Below are 21410 nucleotides of genomic sequence, written 5' to 3' on the forward strand. Positions count from 1 at the left end.
TATATTAGCTAAATTTGTAAAATAATAATAATAATAATAATAATAATAATAATAATAATAATAATAGTTAATTACGTGGCCTGATGATAGCCTAATGATAATTCTTTTCTTCAACGCATGATTTTTTAATAAAAATGTACTGACTGGAAGTAATAAAAATTAGTTTGATTTTACCCAAAAAAAAAAATAATTAGTGTGATTAAATAATTGGCTAAATTATAAAAATCATGCAATCTAGTATAAAACCAACAAAAATACTCATCTCCTTTTACCCTCTCGTTTTTACTTCTGCATTTCCAGATGAAATCAGTAATGCATATTTCCAAGCTTACTTCAATTGGAACAGTGAACAAACTGCAATTTCTTTTTCTTTCTTTTTTTTTTGTCCATTAAAAAAGTATCAATAACCAATTTAATATAGACATAAATGTTGCCAGTTACTTGTATTCAAATAGGCTTCATTTAGCACTAAGTTGTTATTCATGTGATGGAGGGATGCCACTTCAATAACACTAACTCCTGAACAGCCATCTCCTCCACTGTCTCTCATCATATCCCTCACCCTTGCTACATCACCCCACCTCCCAACAATTGCATAAAGATTTGACATCAATACATAAAATCCACCATTTTTGTTATTCAAGAAAAATAGTTTTTTAGCCAAACATTCTCCAAGCCTAATCTCTTGTTGGATGCAACAAGCACTTAACAAGGCTCCCCAGACAGCAGAATCAGGCCGAATTTTCATATTGTTGATGAACTCAATTGCTTCCTCAAAGAAGCTTGCTCGCCCCAGTAGACCAACAATGCAAGCATAATGTTGCAAGCCTGGCATCAATTTATGCTCTTCTGTCATGATACGGAAGTATTCTATTCCTTCACAAACAAGTCCCCCATGGATGCATGCTGCCAAAACTCCCAAGAAGGTTATCTTATCCGGTTTTAGGCCTTGCTCTTGCAGTTTAGAATAACAACTGAAAGATTTATGTTCAAGTCCATATAAACTATAACCGGATATAATAGAGTTCCATGTTGCCAAACATGGATCATTTATGCTATGAAATACCTTTTCAGCGTAGTCTAATCTTCCACACTTAGTATACATATCTATCAGAGCAGTTCCTGTAAACTCTTCCAATTCCACATCGTTCCTCAGGACATAGCCATGCAGTGTCTCACCAATTCGAAGATCCCCAAGCTGGCAACACCCGGATAGTAAACTAGCTATAGTAATTGCATCTGATTTTTGTCGACATGCGTTCATTTTGCAGAACAACAGCATGGCATCACTTGATTTTCCAGCCTGCACACAGCCGGATATCACAGAATTCCAAGTGATCAGCGGTTTTTCACTCATATCAGTAAACAACGACAACGCAGCTTCTATCTCATCGAATCTAGAATACATGCTTATCAGCCCGTTTGCAACTAAAGAGTCGGTGGTCAGCCCACTTTTCAAAGCATAACCATGGAAAGCACACCCAATAGCAAAATGAGAAGGATTATTAACTCCATGAAGGACAGTAATCAAGGCAACTGCATCTGGTTTTATGTCTAACTGCAGAGTTTGTATAAAACACTCAACAGCGGAGTCAATATCACCTTTTTCAGAATAGCTAGAGACTATAGCAGTTAAGCAAATCAGGCGTTTTGAGGGAAAGCACTTGTAAAGCAATTTCGCTATATCTGTGAACCCTTGTTTTGCATATAGACAAACCAGCGAGGTAACGACAGAATCATTATTGATTAAGCCACATTTGGTAATATAACAATGGACAGTTTCAGGATCAACATTTGCTGAAAGAAGGTTCATCATAGTCACTGGGCTGGGATTCAAACATTCCTTTAGCATCTCTTTGAAGCAAAAGAGTGCCTTGTCAGAGAAACCATTTTGGCCATAGGCACCAATCATGGTATTCCAAGAGACAACGTTTCTCTCGCCCATTTCTTCAAACAAGAGTTGGGATGCTCCCAAATCATCACATTTAGCATACATTGAGGTAAGGGCATTACTCAATTGAGGGTCCGAAGCAAGGCCAGCTTTGATTCCAAACCCATGAATGGATCTCCCCTGAAGAATTAGCCCATTGTGACCACAAGAAGGTAGCAAACTAGCCATGGTGGTTTGATTAGGTGTGAAACCATGTCTAATCATGTGTATAAAGAATTGTAGAGCATCATAAGGATGGCCATTTTGTGAATACCCACAAATCAATACGTTCCAAGAAACAACATCTCGGTAAGTCATATCCTCAAACAGTTGGTGTGCATGAGTGGTAAACCCAAGTTTCATGCAGAGATCAATAAGAGCAGTATATACATAGACAAAATGGTTGATACCCCGTTTGAGGAACTGACTTTGAATCTGTGTTACTTGAAGTCTCGCAGAAGATAGAGCGTAAGAATGTGAAGAAGAAGAAGAGACGCACGATTTGATGAGCAATGAGAAAGTGAGATCGTTGGGGTTGGCATTAGCATCTAGGAGTTGACGAAAGATGACAAGAGGACACGTGGCGTTGTCGTTTTGGAGAAGAGAGTGAAAGAATGATAGATTAGGTGCAGTTCTGGTTCTGGTTATGGCGCACCCCACCCTGGAAGCCACATTCATGTTTCATAGTACAGTTACCTAGTTCTCTGTTAGACTAGATGGTAGATTTAACTACATGTTCCAACTAAGATTCCGAGTAAAATGTTACACATGGTAACGAAAATTAATATTCACACTTTAACCTCGTCTAGGAATGACAATACCACCCGAATTCACGGATACCCATCCCGCCTCTATTCGCTCGGAGCGGGTAATTATTCCGCACTGGAGAGAGTTTTTAGCGGAGCAGATTCTTGAGAGAAGCGGAGCGGGGTCGGGTTTAGGTAATATCTGTCCTTACCCGCCCCGCTATATATATATATATAATATATATGATTTTAATATATAGAGTAAAGTATCATTTTTATCCCCAACGTTTGAGGTAATTCTTAAAATTGTCCCTAACGTTTCAATCGTCCTATTTAAGTCTCTAACGTTTCAAAATTGACTCAATGTTGTCCTGCCATTAGAGATCCGTTAACAGAATTAACGGCGGGACAAAATTGAACTAAAAATCTTTAAGAGTAAAATTATAAAAAAAATTAATTTATTTAGAATGAAAGTAATATGATTAAGTGTAATTTACTTAGATGTGATTAAAAAATAATTAAATACTGTGTATAGTAAAAAATTGATATTATTGAAGGATAAAATTAAAATTTATTTCTATGTATCGTTTTTATCCCTAACGTTTTCGTCCTATTTAAGTTCCTAACGTTTTAAAATTGTCTCAATTTTGTCCTGCCGTCAATTTTGTTAACGGATTCCTAATGGCAGGACAACATTGAATCAATTTTGAAACGTTAGGGACTTAAATAGGACGATTGAAACGTTAGGGACAACTTTGGGACTTACCCCAAACATTGGGGACAAAAATAATACTTTACTCTAATATATAATATGTATAATATATGTAAAATAATTAGTAAATGATTAATAATATTGTATCATATTTAAATTTTTACTCTAATTTATGTTATGTATGCTATGATAGTTGAGTAAATCCCATAGTGGTCCCCGAATTTGACGCCGTGTACCAAAATCGCCCTTGAAATTCCAATTACACCAATTATATCCCTGAAATTGGAAAAAGTTGCACCATAGTAGTCCCTTGCCCGTTTTCCGTTAACGACGCGCTGACGTGGACCTTTGGTAACACATGTCACCTCATGGTTCGGCCACGTGTAACGGTACGATGATGTGTTGGTCAGCGACACGTGGTATGCTGACATGGATGGGTATGCCATGTATCACAATTCTATTTTGCCACGTGTCGCAATGCTATTTGTCCACGTGTCATCCACTATATCATCGTTACATGTGCACCAAATTGGTCCCTTACTTTGTATCAAATGACTCATTTTAATCCCTAAAATTGAATGCCACGCACCAAATTAGTCATTTCATCAGTTTTTTCTCATTTTTTTATAAATTTAAAATTCTCAATATTTTTTTATACACTAATTTTAATTATATTTTTTATTATACATATTTTATAATAAATTTTTTAATGAGTAAAGTATCGTTTTTGTCCCAACGTTTGGGGTAAATCTTATTTGTGTCCCTAACGTTTAAATCGTCCTATTTGTATCCCTAACGTTTGTAAAAGTGATTCAATGTTATCCTGCCGTCAATTACACATCATGAGTGCTTTAGTTTGAGTTTTAAAAATCTCTTCTTGAAGTAAGAATATAAATGTCTGGGATAGAATAGATGATCTACTTCGAAAAATAGCTCATCAGATGTTGAAACTAATTTCTACAACATTTACATAATTTACTTTTTTAGGGACATAATTGAATCTAAACACAAATAGTGGGTATAATATTAAAATCGAACACATCCAAGTGAGACCTAATTGAGAATGAATACATTCAAGTGAGAATAATTGAAAAATATAATCTTATTTGTTAGTATAATTGATAGTAGGATAACATTGAATCACTTTTATAAATGTTAAGGATACAAATAGGACGATTTAAACGTTAGGGACACATATAGGGCTTACCCCAAACGTTGGGGACAAAAACGATACTTTACTCATTTTTTAATTAATAATGTTAACTTGTATCATTAGAGTACATGTTAACTAAAACCAAAATTTTATTATTGCCTCTTGTGTTTATTTGTATTTGTTTTAATACTGTTCAAGTCATGGTTACAATAAGTACTTATATTGATTAATCGTGTAATATATGAAAAAGCCGCCTAACTAAGTTATAGATAAAATGAATTATAATAGTCGACAGTATAAATCTATCTTATTAATTTAGTGAGAAGGTAATTATATGGAAAATCGGACATTCTTAAAATGGATGGGAATAATGAATTTATATTAGTTAATAAGTGTCTTGTCAAGTATTCCTAAAATATTTATTAAAGTGTTAAATATTAAAAAAATTGTATTAAGAAATATTATTATACTCTTAACTTACACTCTTTATTAAATTTTTAATTAATAATGTTAACTTGTATCATTAGAGTACATGTTAACTAAAACCAAAACTTTATTATTACATCTTGTGTTTATTTGTATTTGTTTTAATACTGTTCAAGTCATTGTTATAATAAGTACTTATATTGATTAATTGTGTAATATATGAAAAAGCCGCCTAACTAAGTTATAGATAAAATGAATTATAATAGTCGACAGTATAAATCTATCTTATTAATTTAGTGAGAAGGTAATTATATGGAAAATCGGACATTCTTAAAATGGATGGGAATAATGAATTTATATTAGTTAATAAGTGCCTTATCAAGTATTTCTAAAATATTTATTAAAGTGTTAAATATTAAAAAATTGTATTAAGGAATATTATTATACTCTTAACCTACACTCTTTACTCAATCAACATCAATATCTCACATAATTTTTTTAATAAAATATGGTAGAAAAAATTGAATAATTAAAACTAAAACTTTAAAAATATTTTATAAAAATACTTGTATTTAAATAACTTGTGAAAAGATAAAATTAAAATTAGTGTATTCAAATATATAATGAGAATTTTAAATTTAGAGTAATACCCCAAATAGGTCCCCAAGAAATTTACCATCCGACAGTTTTGTCCCCCACAAAATATAACTAAGATTTTGACCCTGAGGTTCTCAGATATCCACCAGATACGTCCCCAAAACTATTTGATCCGGTTAACGTGGTGACGTGTCAGGTTAACTGCGACATGTCACCTCCAGGACATTTTGGTCCCCATCTACGCTGGACAAAACATCGTATTGGAACCAAGGACAAAACGACGTCGTTTCGGAGAGGACAAATTCGTCCCCACTTGGACAGAGAATGCAAACGGCGCCGTTTTCATGTGGGGACCTATCTGCCTTATAATAGTATTTTAGGGGACTTATTTGACCTATAATTCGTTATGTTAAAAGAAGTTATATTTACTTCAACGCAAACCTTAAAAACACATTGACATTGGTCTGTTCATTTATCAAAATGGTAACATAAACCTGAGAACCCAAACATGTTAACCACACAAATATTTGGCTTTAATAACAATACAAACCAAATCAAGTCAAAAGAAGGTTTATTTTCTTCAACATAAACTAAACGAAACCATTCTAAACAACATAAAGTCTTATTCCTCCAACATAACAAAAGGTGGTAACATAACTAAGACAACAACTTTCACACTAATTCTTAGAAGCATCATTTCTTGAAAGACTGGTTCAATCCTGGTGTTGGAATGAATTTGAACAACTTAGATATTGTGCCACTGGTTGCAGCTACCATTGTCTCAGCACTAACACTCCTCGAATTCTTGGTCCTAATTACTGTCTCTTTTGGACGTCTAAAAGAAAGCTGAGCTTGGAATAAACAGTATTGTTATCACCATGTTTCACACAGAGTTCAACTGCTTACATTAAGCCACTTACAAGGGGCATACCTTTTGATTGCTTGAGACATTTCTTGTCGCATTTGAGGGAGAATTGTCAACTTGAGTATATTGAGAGGGAGGATTAGGCTCTTGCATGCTACTAGGTCCAAATACATCAGCCTGTGTTTCCAATAGAGTAAAGTATCGTTTTTATCCCCAACGTTTGGGGTAAGTCCTATTTGTGTCCCTAATGTTTAAATCGTCCTATTTGTATCCTTAACGTTTATAAAAGTGACTCAATGTTATCCTACTATCAATTATACTAACAAATCATATTATATTTTTCAATTATTCTCACTTGGATGTATTCATTCTCAATTAGGTCTCACTTGGATGTGTTCAATTTTAATATTATACCCACTATTTGTGTTTAGATTCAATTATGTCTCTAGAAAAGTGAATTATGTAATGTTGTAGAAATTAGTTTTAACATTTGATAAGCTATTTTACGGAGTAGATCATCGATTTTATCCCAGACATTTGTATTCTAACTTTAAGAAGAGATTTTCAAAACTCAAACTAAAGCGCTCGTGATGTGTAATTGACGGCAGGATAACATTGAATCACTTTTACAAACGTTAGGTATACAAATAGGATTTACCCCAAACGTTGAGGATAAAAACGATACTTTACTCTTTCCAATATTAACAAACAGGGGCAATGAAAGTATTTGAGTGTAACATCATGAATTATAGGTCAAATAGGCCCCCTAAGATACTATTATAAGGCAAATAGGTCCCCACATGAAAACGACACCATTTGCATTCTCTATCCAAGTGGGGACAAATTTGTCCTCCCCGAAACGACGTCGTTTTGCCCCTGGTTCCAATACGACGTCGTTTTGTCTAGCGTGGATGGGGACCAAAATGTCCTGGAGGTGACATGTCGCAGTTAACTTGACACGTCACCTCGTTAACCGAATCAAACAGTTTTGGGGACGTATCTGGTGAATATCTGAGAACCTCAGGGTCGAACTCTTAGTTAAATTTTGTGGGGGACAAAACTGTCGGATGATAAATTTCTTGGGGATCTAATTGGAGTATTACTCTTAAATTTATAAAAAAAAATGAGAAAAAACTAATGAAAGGACTAATTTAGTGCATGGCATTCAATTTCAAAGACTAAAATGAGTCATTTGATGCAAAGTAAGGGGCCGATTTGGTGCACATGTAACGATGACATAGTGGATGACACATGGACAAATAGCATTGCGATACGTGGCATACCCATCCACGTCAGCATGCCACGTGTCGTTGACCGACACATCATCATACCGTTACACGTGGCCAAGTCATGAGGTGACACGTGTTACCAAAAGTCCACGTCATCAAGCCACGTCAGCGCATCGTTAACGGAAAACGGTTCAGGGACTACTATGGTGCAATTTTTCCAATCTCAGGGACGTAATTGGTGCAATTGGAATCTTAGGGACGATTTTGGTGCACGGCGTCAATCTCGGGAACCACTATGAGGATTTACTCGATGATAGTTATATAAATTTTGAAATTTAATTTTATTTATTGAATTTTAATAATTATAGGGGCGGGTAGGGGCGGAACGGGTACCCGCAGAGACGGTTTAGGATTCAATATTTTACTACCCGCAGATAGAAGTGAGGCGAATTTTATGCAGGTTGTTAACCTTATCGAAGGAAGGGTAATTTGTCTCTTTTTTTTACCAATAAAATAAGGAATAATATTATTAGTGTTTTGAATAACTAATATTTTGATGTATTATTGACTTCTGCAATAGAATTACACGTCACAATGAAAATAATAATTAATATTAATAACAAGATAAAAGAATAATGAAAAAACAGGGAGTATATAGTGAGTACTTGTCTTGTTATTATTCGAAATTAATTGTGCAGAGAAATATTGCAAAAGCGCGCTTTTGAGTTTTGAATAAATCCCCTCCAACACCAAAGCAAAAGACACTAGGCCACGGATTCGGTAAGTTGGCCTCTTTTGGACACCGAAATGTTAAAAATTTATTTGGTTTATTGGTGTGCATTTTTAATAGGAAGTCGTTAGATTTTTTTATATTGTTTAGCTCAACGATGAAGGTCATCTTAAATGTAATTTGATGGGTTAATAGTTAAATTCGTCCTTGAAAGATTACTGATTCTTCAAATTAGTTCTCAAATGATTTTTTTAGTCATAGTAGTCCATAAAAGATAAAACGTAAGTCAAATTGATCTTTCCGTTAGTTAGATAATGACGTGTCACGTTAAATGTCACGTGTAGTTGACGTATCAGGTCAGTGACACCTAATACGCCACGTGTCACTTGACATGTAAGAAAGATATTTATAATCAAAATAGTCCCTGAAAGTTCAAACGTAAGTCATTTTCATCCCTAAAAATTTAAAAATTAATCAAATGAGTACTTATATAATTTTTTTATTTTTTTATAATATTGAATTTAAAATATTTTTTTATAATACTAATTTTAATATTATTTTTCAACCTTAATAAACAAAATGCTCTTTACATAAAATAATAAAAATAATTAAATTATTATAAAATTATTTTGTCATTTGTATTTTAAAGTTTTACATTTAATAATATACTAATTATTTTAAAATTTAAATATTTTAAATTTTTTTAAAATTATAATTTATATTATTGTTTAATTTATATGATAAAACTCAATAATTTTTTATAATTTAGGATGAGCTATTGGCCTCTAATCAGTAATGATTATATACTAATAAAATGATTATATGAGCAAAAGGAATACATCGTGCATATAATATGAGAAACAAATCAAAAACTATTTTTAGAAGAACTAACTTCTGGTTTCATAATTATCACTGAGAAGAAATTTACTACTGCTCTACTAGTTAGAAGCAACAGAAAACTAAAGATTTTTATTTCACTACTATATACCTTAGGATGGCCTACAGAAAATACAAAATAGGTTTTAAACATATTGAGTTCTATCATATAAATTAAACAATAATATAAATTAAAATTTTAAAAAATTTAAAAGATTTAAATTTTAAAATAACTACTATATTATTTAGTGAGATTTAAAATTGTTTATTAAGGTCTAAAAATAATATTAAAATTAGTACTATCAAAAAATATTTTAAATATAATATTATAAAAAAAATAAAAAAAATTATATAAGGACTAATTTGATTAATTTTTAAAATTTTAAAGATGAAAATGACTTACATTTGGACTTTCAGGGACTATTTTGAATATAAATATCTTTCTTACATGTCAAGTGACACGTGGCATTTAATGTGACACGTCATCATGCCACGTGACACTTAACGTGACACGTCATCATCTAACTAACGGAAGGACTAATTTGACTTACGTTTTATTTTTCAAGGACTAATACGACTAAAAAAATTCATTTGAGGACTAATTTAAAGAATTGGTGATCTTTCAGGGACGAATTTGGTTATTAACCTGTAGTTTGATGTAATTGGTTACTTAATATCTTTTTGCAGCTTTTGTGTCAGTGGGTTACTTTAAAAATATTATTTTCTTGATGGTTATTGTTGTTATACCAGAAATATATGTGGGTTTATATAAAAAAATTAGGAATATGTAAGATTAAATTAATTAGAGTTAAATATCTCCTATTATGTTAAGTGCCACCTTCAATTCCTTCGGCCTTTCAGCAACGAAACTAACTATCCATTCCTCAATGCTTCCCTAACACTCTCCAACATCTCATTCGCCGCAAGAATTATCCTCACAAACCTTTAACAACTCTCTCTCTTCTCCGCCACAATTTCGCGCACCTCGGCATCAACCATCTAGTCGGAGATGAGCTTGAGGACTCCGACGAGGTCGTCAGAGAAAAGCTGGGACTGGAAAATGGCGCCATTGGCGAGAGAAAAGAGTGACTTGAAGTTGTCACGGTTGGAGAGGATGTAGGATTGGACCTTACATTAGATTTGAAGGGAATGCGATTAGTCGTTGGATGAAGAGGCGGATATTTAGTGTGGAAAGCGCTATTGTTGGATCGGAGAGGTCGCGCGTTGAGAGGAGATCTCGGGTGTTAATCGCGTCAAAGATGAGTCCATCGAACGATTGAGAGAGGGAGAGATGGATTGAGGGTACCTGCAGCTACAGGTGGATAAAATGGAGGCTTCGGCGGTGATTTTTGTAATTGGATTTTTTTTAACGTAAATATTATAAAAACGCCTTATCTATCTCACAGTTAGTGTATATACATTAAGCCCATAACATATTCTATATTGATTTTAAATTTGTCTTTCTTCTATTAGATTTTGTAAGAAAAAAAATATAAAATATTAAAAAAAATTTAATTGATAAAAAAAATAGATGTGCAAAACCAATTCAAATAACCATATTCATATTATTCCTCATATAAACTTTGGCTCTTTCTAACTTAGAGAATACTTATATTTTATTTGGTTTATTAAAATAAAAAGTTAAGGAAAAAAAGAGGAGCGAATAAATTAATGTTTTCCTCCAAAAATAAAAATGATAGTAAATTTGATTGTAAAAATAAGAGCAATTAATTTATAAAAAGATATTATTATTTTTGTGTAAATGATAATGTATTTTAAAACATGTATTTTAGAATACAAATGTGGAGTTCAAAGAAGAAAGTGAATACAAGTCAAGAAAAGAGTGGAAATCAAGAGAAATAATTGAAGATTATAAATGAATAAGGTGGAAAAAGTAAGTATGTTGACTTTTAATGGAGTACAGGTAATGGAAGAACACAACAAAAAAATTCAATTCAATGTATTATGTTTGAGGAATGATTTGATCCTGTGTATATTGTGTACTTGTTTATTAGATTTACGTTTATGGTTTAATCTGTACTTTGTGGTTGATTTTGGTCCTTGATGGCGATGGCGAAGAGGATTAAATTTAATCACTTGACATTAAAACTTTGTACTCCCTAAAAGGGTCGAATTTTTCTCTTAAATTTTTTTTTTAGTTTTATAAATAAAATCATCTACAGAATAAGTACCTAATACACTAAGCAAATGATATATGAACTAAAGTGGAGTTTGTGGAATCCTTTTGGTTCTTATATTCAACCATACCCAATCTTTTTGTGGAATTTTTAGAAAACCTTATATTCAAAGTCAAACAATCAGAGCATAAAACCGAATCGGACATAGTTACTTTAATTGTATAATATTATCATAAATCATAAATAAAAAAAAGACCTTATGATCTTCATCTTGTGATATGTTTATTACATCTCTATTATTCTGTTATTACTAGCATACATCATATGCGAGACAGTTGCATGTAGGGTTATTATGAAACTCAATTATAATACTGAATAAAAGATGCGAAATATTACACAGTTAATATTTTTTATTAATATTAATTAATATTTTAAGTTAATATTTTTCATCAAATTCTAATGCGTTAAAAATCCTTTCTTTTTGGACCAAACATAAACGGGCAGCGAAATATAAGGTTGAATATGGTTGGATTTTTCAATTAGGATGAAAGACACATTTGAAAACAGAGAAAAAAGTATGGATTAATTTTTCACTACAAAGATAAGAATCATACATAAAACATAAAATCAGAACAATATCTCAGTTGAAAAACAAAAAAAATACAAAATATGTACAGTGATGATTTTTTCATTTTGTTTTTGGGAAAAACTATGACTACAATGAAAAAAGAACGTATCTTTGGCTTGAAGATGCAGGGATGAAGATGCGGTGAAGCTGTCACCATGATGATAAAGCTGTTGTAGCGATGCCAACGATGTTAGGAAGCTCGGGTTACGCTGTTGAAGATGACGGCAAAACGGAGAAGAAGAAGAGACGTGTTTTCATTTTTTCAAAGAGTGAAGTAGGGATTTTGATCTGTTACTAAAAAAGATAAAAATTAAGTTTTCCATCCATTTTCTTCTTCTCCTTTTCTTTCCTTATAAATTTTTTTGAACCAAATAAAGTGTAACACTATGTTTGGATGTATGATGGAAAATGAGAAGAAAGAAAATAAATTGAAAGAAGATGAGAGAAAAGAAAATAAAAGAAAAAGTGAATTTCTATGTTGTTTAGATGAAGAGAAAATGGAAGGAAAGAAAATAAGAAGAAAATTTTCTTTTGTGTGGATATAAAGAAAAGTAAGAAGAGAGAAAATTATCATGGAGTAAAATTACCTTATTACCCTTACATATATTATATACATATTATAATTTATTAATGTATTTAAATTATTTTTCTAATGCAAAAAAATCATCCAAATGATTTTTCAAAATTTTAAATGTCATAAACAAAAAGATATATCTTTGTTTTCCAAACACATACAAATAAATAATTGTATAAAAGAATAATAAAAATTACTCATAAGTTACGTCATTAATTTCTTTAATTATATTGCAACGAAAATGTCACTAGATCGTCTTCCAAAAAATAAAATAGTAACATTAAAAGTTGCTAGCATTTCTTTCTTACTACAAGCGACAAAAAACCATATACAATTCTTATAACCATATAATAAAACATCAAAAGAATAACAACGACCAGGACTCTAGGAGAGTAATATTTAAACACCACACGCCAGTTCAAAAAAGGATAATTCTTCATATTTAGAGTCATCAGCGTATGCCTACTTCCTAAAAAATTAATTCCACACAGCTAGAGCCATTTGTCCATGTCTACTTCCAAAAAGAATATTTTTCTAGTTAAAGATATTAACACATGTTCTATTTCTGCTTGTACTAAGCAGTATACTTGTTCACAAACATCTTCAAGTATTATGATCCCTGCACAAGCATACACAACAAATAGAAATTACTTAACATAAAGAGTGGATCATAATAAATTATTTTTTCGATATTTTTCTATTAAAAGAATGATATCACTGAATAGTGATTTGTAACCATGTCTTAAAACAAATAAAATATAGAATGATATCTTGGTCAAACACATCGACATATACTCATAGATTACGACAATAAAAATATAATAATCAATTGTTAAAAATAATAACCTCAAATTTCACATAAATTAAGTCCTTCATACCTGTAATGGTGAATATTTTCTGGAAGTACCATATCTTCTAGGCAAACATCAGCAGCAGTCATGAAATGAAAAAGAGCATCTAGACGCAGTTAAGGTGGGATACCAAAAATTTGGTGCTTTTTCTGCTCATTTTCACATAAGAATTGATAACATTGCATCCGATATGAACCTATCAAGCCCAATTCAGTCAACAGATCCCATACATCTGATTCGCTATAAAGGCGAGGCCTACTCTGTTGCATTATAGCTAACCCCTTTTCAGCAATTGCAACTTGTCGTTCAATTAATGAGACTTATTTTTTGGCAACCGACATAACACCATAATATTCAAATCCTTATGCTCGAGTCATAAGTCAATGATAATAAGGTGGTACGATTCTCAAGGTAGATTTTTAATACATAGCTTATAAGTATAATTGAAAGGAGTATTAATCGAGAAGTCTGAAAAGAGTAAAAATAAAATCCATTCGAAAACACTCTCGTATCAAAGGAAAGAAGATAAAACGTATTCAGATAGCGAACCGGAATAAGGTATAACAGGAATCGGCGAGGGCGGTGCCGGTGCCGGAGCTCGATAAGTATTGGAATCTCCGTGAGGAACTGTGGATACAGAAATCGCAGACATTCTGATTGATGAGTAGAAGAATAGGGAAAAAGAGGAGGTATCGACTTAGTAAGAATGTTCTTGATGAAACGAAAAAGAGCGAGAAAGAAGAATGGAAAATCGAGAAATTTTCCCGAGAAAATCAAAGAATGAATGGAGAGAATAATGCGGAAGTGTGAAGAAGAATTACATCTGATACCATATTGAATGTGAAAGGGAATGGAGAGAAAAGAATGATTTCATTGACTAAGTGAGTAATTACAAGTAAGGTACATATATATATATATATATATATATATATATATGAATATAATAGCCACTAGTCACCACCTGCGAAACTTAGGCCGACTAGGATACAGTAATAAAATCAGTTGACAACAGTAATTTTTCTATCTCTCCCATTATATACATCAAAGCCTCTATAGACAAGTTTTCAAAAGGAAAATAAATACATAACAAAAGGTTTTCAAAATAAGTTCGGAGAGATTCTAAACAAAGTAAAGTAGAGTCCAACGATCTTTGCCATCTTTCAGATAAACCACATGGGTTCCCAATACGGTAAAAGTGTCAAATAAATACAATGCACTATAATAAAAATTCACTAAGCATCCTAAACTTCACTTCACTAAATATTCATCCTATATTCTCGCTAATCCATAAATAGGCAACTGTCATAAGAGAATGCTAAATCTAATTCATCTTCCTCATGCTTCCCAACTTTCTAACTCTTCAACAAATCAGAATCAGAATCATAAACAAAATCATCACCAACTATTTTGTCTCAGCAATTCTATATCAATACCTCATATCCTCACCTGGAGCAAGTGAAATCATTACACTGCGTCTACCCAGGAAGCTCAAATCATCTCATTTAATATTCATCATGGTTAATCAATCATATCATCATTTCATTTCAACAAGAACAGCCCTCGGCGTCAACCGACACCAGCATGAGAGACTTTTCAGTTGTACAAACACAAGCAATACAGACAAGTAATACACAAATAGATTTAAGTAAAGAAAATAGCACATAATCACATAGCATGACATATACAATTAGGCAAACCAATACAAATAAACAAACCTAAACAAATCAAACATATGCAAAATGATGAATGCCTACCCTATGGCCAATGATATCATCTGTCGGTTACAAAGCCAATCTGACATGTCCTGGTAGCTAACCATTGGACAGTCCTTGTGAGCGCGCATCCCCACGCTCAAAGTCATAACCAATAAAATAAAATATCCATGGGGGAGAGCTCATCTAGAAAGGTCTAAGTGTCCGGCCACATCTTATGACACAGGTCAACAGAATCTCGGATCTCAACCTGGAGCAAGTGGAGCCGACCCACTGCATCTACCCAATTCAAAACTCAGATAGTTTCACAAATCTTAAATCAACCTCGACTGGGAGCAAGTGGGGGCTAACCACTGCATCTACTCCAGGAGTCTAAACTAAACTCGGAGCAAGTGGAATCACTCCACTGCATCTACCCAGGCAGGTATATCTCAATCAGGTTTATATTTAATATCAATCTCTTAATCGTTATCATTCTCATTAACAATCTCATAATCATCATCATTCTCTTTATCAGTCTCTTAATTATCATCATTCTCATCAACCATCTCATCATCATCATCTCTCTCGCTAACAATCTCATAATCATCATCATTTTCACGATTCATCACTAATTCTCTTCTTATATCATCCACAAAACTTAACCAAGCTTAAGTCACCGTTCTCTAAACTCATAACCACAATTACCCCTTTTATTCTTTTACTATTCTCCCCCTTGATTAAATATCCTAAAATTGGTAAAAAGGTTTTAAGTAAGTGTTACAGAAGGTTGCAAGCTTGTCAGGAAGGTAAAACAGCCAAAAACAAAGTTTTCTTTGAAAAACAGGGCAGTGTGCATACGCATAGGGGTGTGCGTATGCACGCCCAGAAGGATTTCCAAGAAGCGTGTGTACGAATAGAGGTGTGCGTACGCACAGTAAGGAAAAATTTTCATGCTGCTCATATGCACGATGCGTGCGAACGCCCTCAGCAGAGTGAACCTACCCGTGTGTGCGTGCGCACAACTTGCAAAACTTCGTAAGTTGTGTATGCGCATATAGCATGCTAGCACTCCGAAAAGTAGACATATCCTTGTGTGTGCGTGCGCACAAGAGTGTGCGTACGCACGAGTTCAAAAATACATAAGGTGTGCGTGCGCACACAAACTAGAAATCATAAATTCTGCAACATTACAGAATTCAGATTTCGGACACCAACTTTCAATGATCATATCTTTCTCTACAAAATTCAGATTTCTACAAAATCTATACCATTTTAAAGCTATTTGAAAATCTTTAATTTGATATAAAATCCATCTAATTTCAAAAACGGCAGCTCCAGATATGATCCGTCAAAGTTTGCCTAAAACTCATTTTTACCAAAAACACATATTTACCAATTTTCCAATGATTCACTAGTCTCAATCATTTTCCAACCAACAAAATGAACCTAGACCAACTCAAATTACCTATTTACACACAACCAATTCCCATCCTATTCCTTTTACACATTCCACCTCAATTGCATCTATTCCACATTCTAAAAACCTCATTTTCACTATTTCATTAATTAATCACATTTTCATACAATGCATACCAACCCTTTATTCAATCTCATACATTATCACACAATTCAATCGTCTCTTACCGTTCTTATCTTTTTTCAGCCTCCGGCCCAAATTTACAATTCAATACACATTCCACAAACCATTAATTATTATCCAATTCCTCAATTCCACAATATACCAAACACACTCATTCATATAAAACTCATTCCAATTCATTAATTTCCACATCATAATATCTATATACATCAATTCCAATCAAGGCACACAATTCAAACCTAATCCTAGAGGCATCTAGCCTAGGAATTCACATCACACCACACGGTACTTAAATGAAACTTAAATCGTACCTCTTGTAGTCACAATAATTTGGTCCTTCCTTGTAAATTTTCACCAAGCACTAGCTTTAAACTCCAACAAGAGTTCTGTAAGCCAAATTCAAGTTCCTAAGAGCACCAAAATCTCACCCAACAACTCTAACACAACCAATATCATACATACATCAACCTAGTTTTTACAAAATCTAGTAAATCACAAGGGTTAGTGATTCCTTACCTCAATCCACTGAAGTTTGTGATGAATATCACCCATGGCTCATACTAGAGCACTCCTAAACAACCAAAATCATAAAATCACTCAACACGCATAACCAATCACAGTTTCAGAGGAAAAAATACAAAACTGGTCAGAGAAGAACAAAATACTCACCACAATACTTAGATAGAATCGAAGAGGATGAGAAGAGCGACGCATGGTCTCAAACAGCTCGTCGATCGGAGCTGCGTAGCTCAAGTTATGGTGGTTTGAAGATCAAGAGGGGTTAGGGTTTTCTCTTCTTCCCTCTCCTCTCTATTTTCGGATCTCTCTCACAAATGGGGGAGTTGTGGCTGCTGAAATGGCCTTATAAGGCTATATATATGTTGGGTCTTGGGTCCAATTGAGCCCGGTTCACTTGATTTAGCCCGTTGGCCCAATTTTTGGCCAAAACCTTTAAGGTTAGAATTTTAAATCGTATTTTAAATATTTCTTTCTTGCCAAAATATAAATTCTTAGTTCTCAACCTTATTCACTTATAATTAATTTCCTCAGCTGCGGTACCGGATAGATCTCAGCCGGTACTGCCGGTCAAATTTTCAGTGCGCGTTTTTACGCAGAAAATTATGTTTTCCGACTCAGAAAAATCCACTGAGTCCAAATAGCATATTTAAATTATCGAATTCTGATTGCTAAATTTTCTAACCATGTTCGCTCACATTTAATTTATTATTTAATTAATTATGATTTGACCGGGTTTTACAACTGAAACCTGCCACTCAGCAATAGAAGCTTGTTTCTCAGCCATGTCATGTAGCTTGCTAGAAAGATTATTACCCTCTTTTACAGTATCGGCCATTGTAGTAATTTTCAAAGCAACTTTTTCACATTGTGCCTCCAAAAAATTATTCATTGGAGCCTTACGTTTTGTACCTCTTGAAGTTGAAGTCCCTCCTAATTGAGTTGGCTGAGTATGCAAAGCACTTGGTGAATCTATATTAGCAGAAAATATTGGGATAGCATGTCCCACTTTAATATCTATGTCAGAAAACCCAATATTTTCAAACGAGTCATTCAAGTCAATGTGATCTCTATCAAGTTCTTAAATCCTTTCACGTGAAGTAGCAGCCCCTTTACAAGTAGCTCTACCAGTTCCGAACAACTCCTTCAAAGTATCATAATGCTTAATTTGCATTTTTGCATTTTTCTGCTTGTGGTTTCTCCTACGTAAACAAATGTGAAAATTATTTTTTGACTAACTTCATCAATAGTATAAGTAATAAAAGCAAAGTTTAAGATACCTTAATAAAGTCTTGCGATACTTCTTCTTCAGCTTCAAACCTTCTAGTAACAGGATTCCACACAAATCCACTTAAGTGATGACATAAGTCATATTCCTCAGCAAAATGATCTTTTAATGTCTTCATTCTATTCTTTATGTGGTTCTTTGTTATGTGCGGGCCTATTGCTATGCTCAAAGTCTTCACAATATTGGCATATGTTTCAGTTGTCCACAAGTCATCGTGTCTATTACCTTTCGATGCTTCCTCTGCTAATGCGTTTACCAAAACTTCATCCATATCATCAGACCATCTTAAATTCTCTTTCGAAGGTTGATTAGCTTCTGCTGTTTTATTTTCCTTATTTGACATTATCTAACCTGTAACAATCTCTTAAAAAATCCAATCAAACAATTATGAGTGTAAACTATACATATATATACATATTCACATATATGAAACATATAATCACTCATAATATTTGATACGCATTCCACATTCCGAATGCAATGTTATCTCTTAACAATGATGCATGTTTATATTCCTCATCATGTTACATTCTCGATCAACCGCATCAATTATAGATTCATCAACATCAACACCCATCAAAAAGTTATGCAGAATACAACTTGCCAAAAAAATGTCTCTCATAGTTTCAAATGAATATTAAGGTTTAGTGTTGCCGGCTATAATTGGAAATCTTTTCTTTAGAACTCCGAAACATCTTTCGATGACATTTCTTAATGAAGAATGTCAGTGGTTGAATAATTCTTTGGGATTTTGTGGCTCACGTACTGAATACTCTTTCAAGTGATACCGAACACCTCTATATGGTGTCAGTATCCCAGGCTTTAGCATAAATCCAGCATCGCCTAGATAATATTTTCCTACACCAATTACACACATAAATTAAAGTATTACATACTGTGACTATGAATTTAACTTTATATAGATAATTTCATAAATAACACTATCATAGACCTTCAGGTATTCGAAGTGGATGTTCACTACTTAAAGCATCTTTCAAAATTCTAGAGTCAGAGGTAGTTCCTTCCCAACCAGACAAGACATAAGTGAATTTCAGATCAAACCCACAGGCAGCTAAAACATTTTGTGTGGGGTAATCTTTTCTTCCTTGAAAACGAGGGGCTTCCACCCTTGATACCTTCACACGACTATGAGTTCCATCTATGGCTCCAATGCAGTTCTTGTTTGGAAAGTATATTGACATATTAACATAACATTTTTATGATTATTTCATACACAATTTCATAAATGTCACTAACTGAATTAAAAGAGTTAGTACCTTAAAAAAACGGATAGAATTGACTATTATTATGTATTTCACAAGGAACATCATCACCAGATGGTTGCTTGAACAACTCTTCCTCTAACGATAGAATAGCATGTAGGACATTGTGAAAGTGATGACTAATTGTCTCCCCTGAGCGGTGGAAGAAGAACGACATGATTCTAGTTTTCACATTATGGCCTATAATATGTAGGAATTTAGCGACTTGCTCTTTAACGGTAGAGCGAATTGAATCCTTTACTCTATCAGTTCCTCTTAACTTTTGACATAACTACCTAAATGCTTCAGGGCCCATACGTATGAAATCTCGGCATTTTTCAGACATCAGTAATTGTGTCATTAACTGCGTACGCCTATTTTCTCTTTCCAATTTTTCATAATTAATTTGCCTAGGCCTATATTGTGATAAAAATTCCAAAGAATACAACACATGCACCGTAACACATGAAAGAGATGTTACACAAATATGTTGCCTATTTTTGAAATCTTTCCTGACACGAGTTAAGATTTGTATTGGTTCAGGATGATACAGGTCAGTAGAAGTGACTTGATTTACTTGAAATCCTGAGTCAGGTATGACATTCGTTTTGTCTTCTACATTCGCATCTTCGATATTTTTGCTAGTCATCTATGAAAATATAAGTTGTTGAGTGAATATTTCAATAATAAAAGTAACTAGAAAGTAACATATGTTGTCACGTTTTAGCAATTCATTAATTGCGAGGAAAAAAACTAAAACTAAAGTTTTATATAAAATTATGGTGTCACGTTACGCGATATAAAAATACCTTGTTATGAGTCACTTATCGCGAACTCGTAAACGCCAAACTCAATTCCAAAGCTCACTGTCATAAATGATAAACAAAAAATTTAAATCACATGATATATCAATGCATTGGTTTAGCACCAAAATTTAGTGGGCTTAGCTATTTAAACATTAGAAATGCCTAAACCATGTGTACATATTCTATGAACTCTGCAAACTGTTTAGTCCATGTTGAGAATACTATACTTTTTTTTATGTCCCAAGCTATTTGGATTATTATAGGTATTTTTCCTATGACATATACAACAGACAGACAAATTATAGAATCAATTTTTATGATATCTCCAATTTAATACTTACTATCTAAAATAATTGTAATTGTCATGGTTTATCCACCACCAATCTTTGATTAAATTAATTTAATTCTGATTCCTGTTAATTTTCTAAATATATGCAATGGGAAATTATCCAAATTATCTTTTTTTAGTTTTAAAATATATATTCCAGAACACAAATGTGTAGTTCAAGGAAAAAAGTGAATACAAGTCAAGAAAAGAGTGGAAATCAAGGGCAATAATTGAAGACTATGGATGGATAAAGTGGGGAAAGTGAGTATATTAGCTTCTTATGGAGTACAGGTGATGAAAAAACACAACAAAAAAGATTCAATTCAATGTATTACGTTTGAGGAATGATTTGGTCCTGTGTGTATTGTGCACTTGTTTAGTTTTACGTTCATGATTTAATCTGTACTTTGTGGTTGATTTTGGTCTTTGATGGCAATGCCGAAGGGGATTAAATTTAATCA

At 33.1% G+C, this 21410-nt stretch overlaps 1 protein-coding gene across 1 annotated transcript; it reads right to left on the reverse strand.

The window, feature by feature from the left end:
* Nucleotides 264-2685, reverse strand: LOC107608167 (pentatricopeptide repeat-containing protein At2g04860). The gene has a single exon (XM_016310044.2). The coding sequence runs from the start codon at nucleotides 2606-2608 to the stop codon at nucleotides 413-415; it is 2196 nt and encodes a 731-aa protein (XP_016165530.1). The 5' UTR covers nucleotides 2609-2685; the 3' UTR covers nucleotides 264-412.

The sequence above is a fragment of the Arachis ipaensis genome, chromosome B07 (genome assembly GCF_000816755.2).
Source record: "Arachis ipaensis cultivar K30076 chromosome B07, Araip1.1, whole genome shotgun sequence".
Lineage (NCBI taxonomy): Eukaryota > Viridiplantae > Streptophyta > Magnoliopsida > Fabales > Fabaceae > Arachis > Arachis ipaensis.

What these genes read in the sequence shown, in the direction of transcription:
- LOC107608167 (XM_016310044.2), bottom strand. Translation starts at nt 2,608, where the DNA reads ATGAATGTGGCTTCCAGGGTGGGGTGCGCCATAACCAGAACCAGAACT.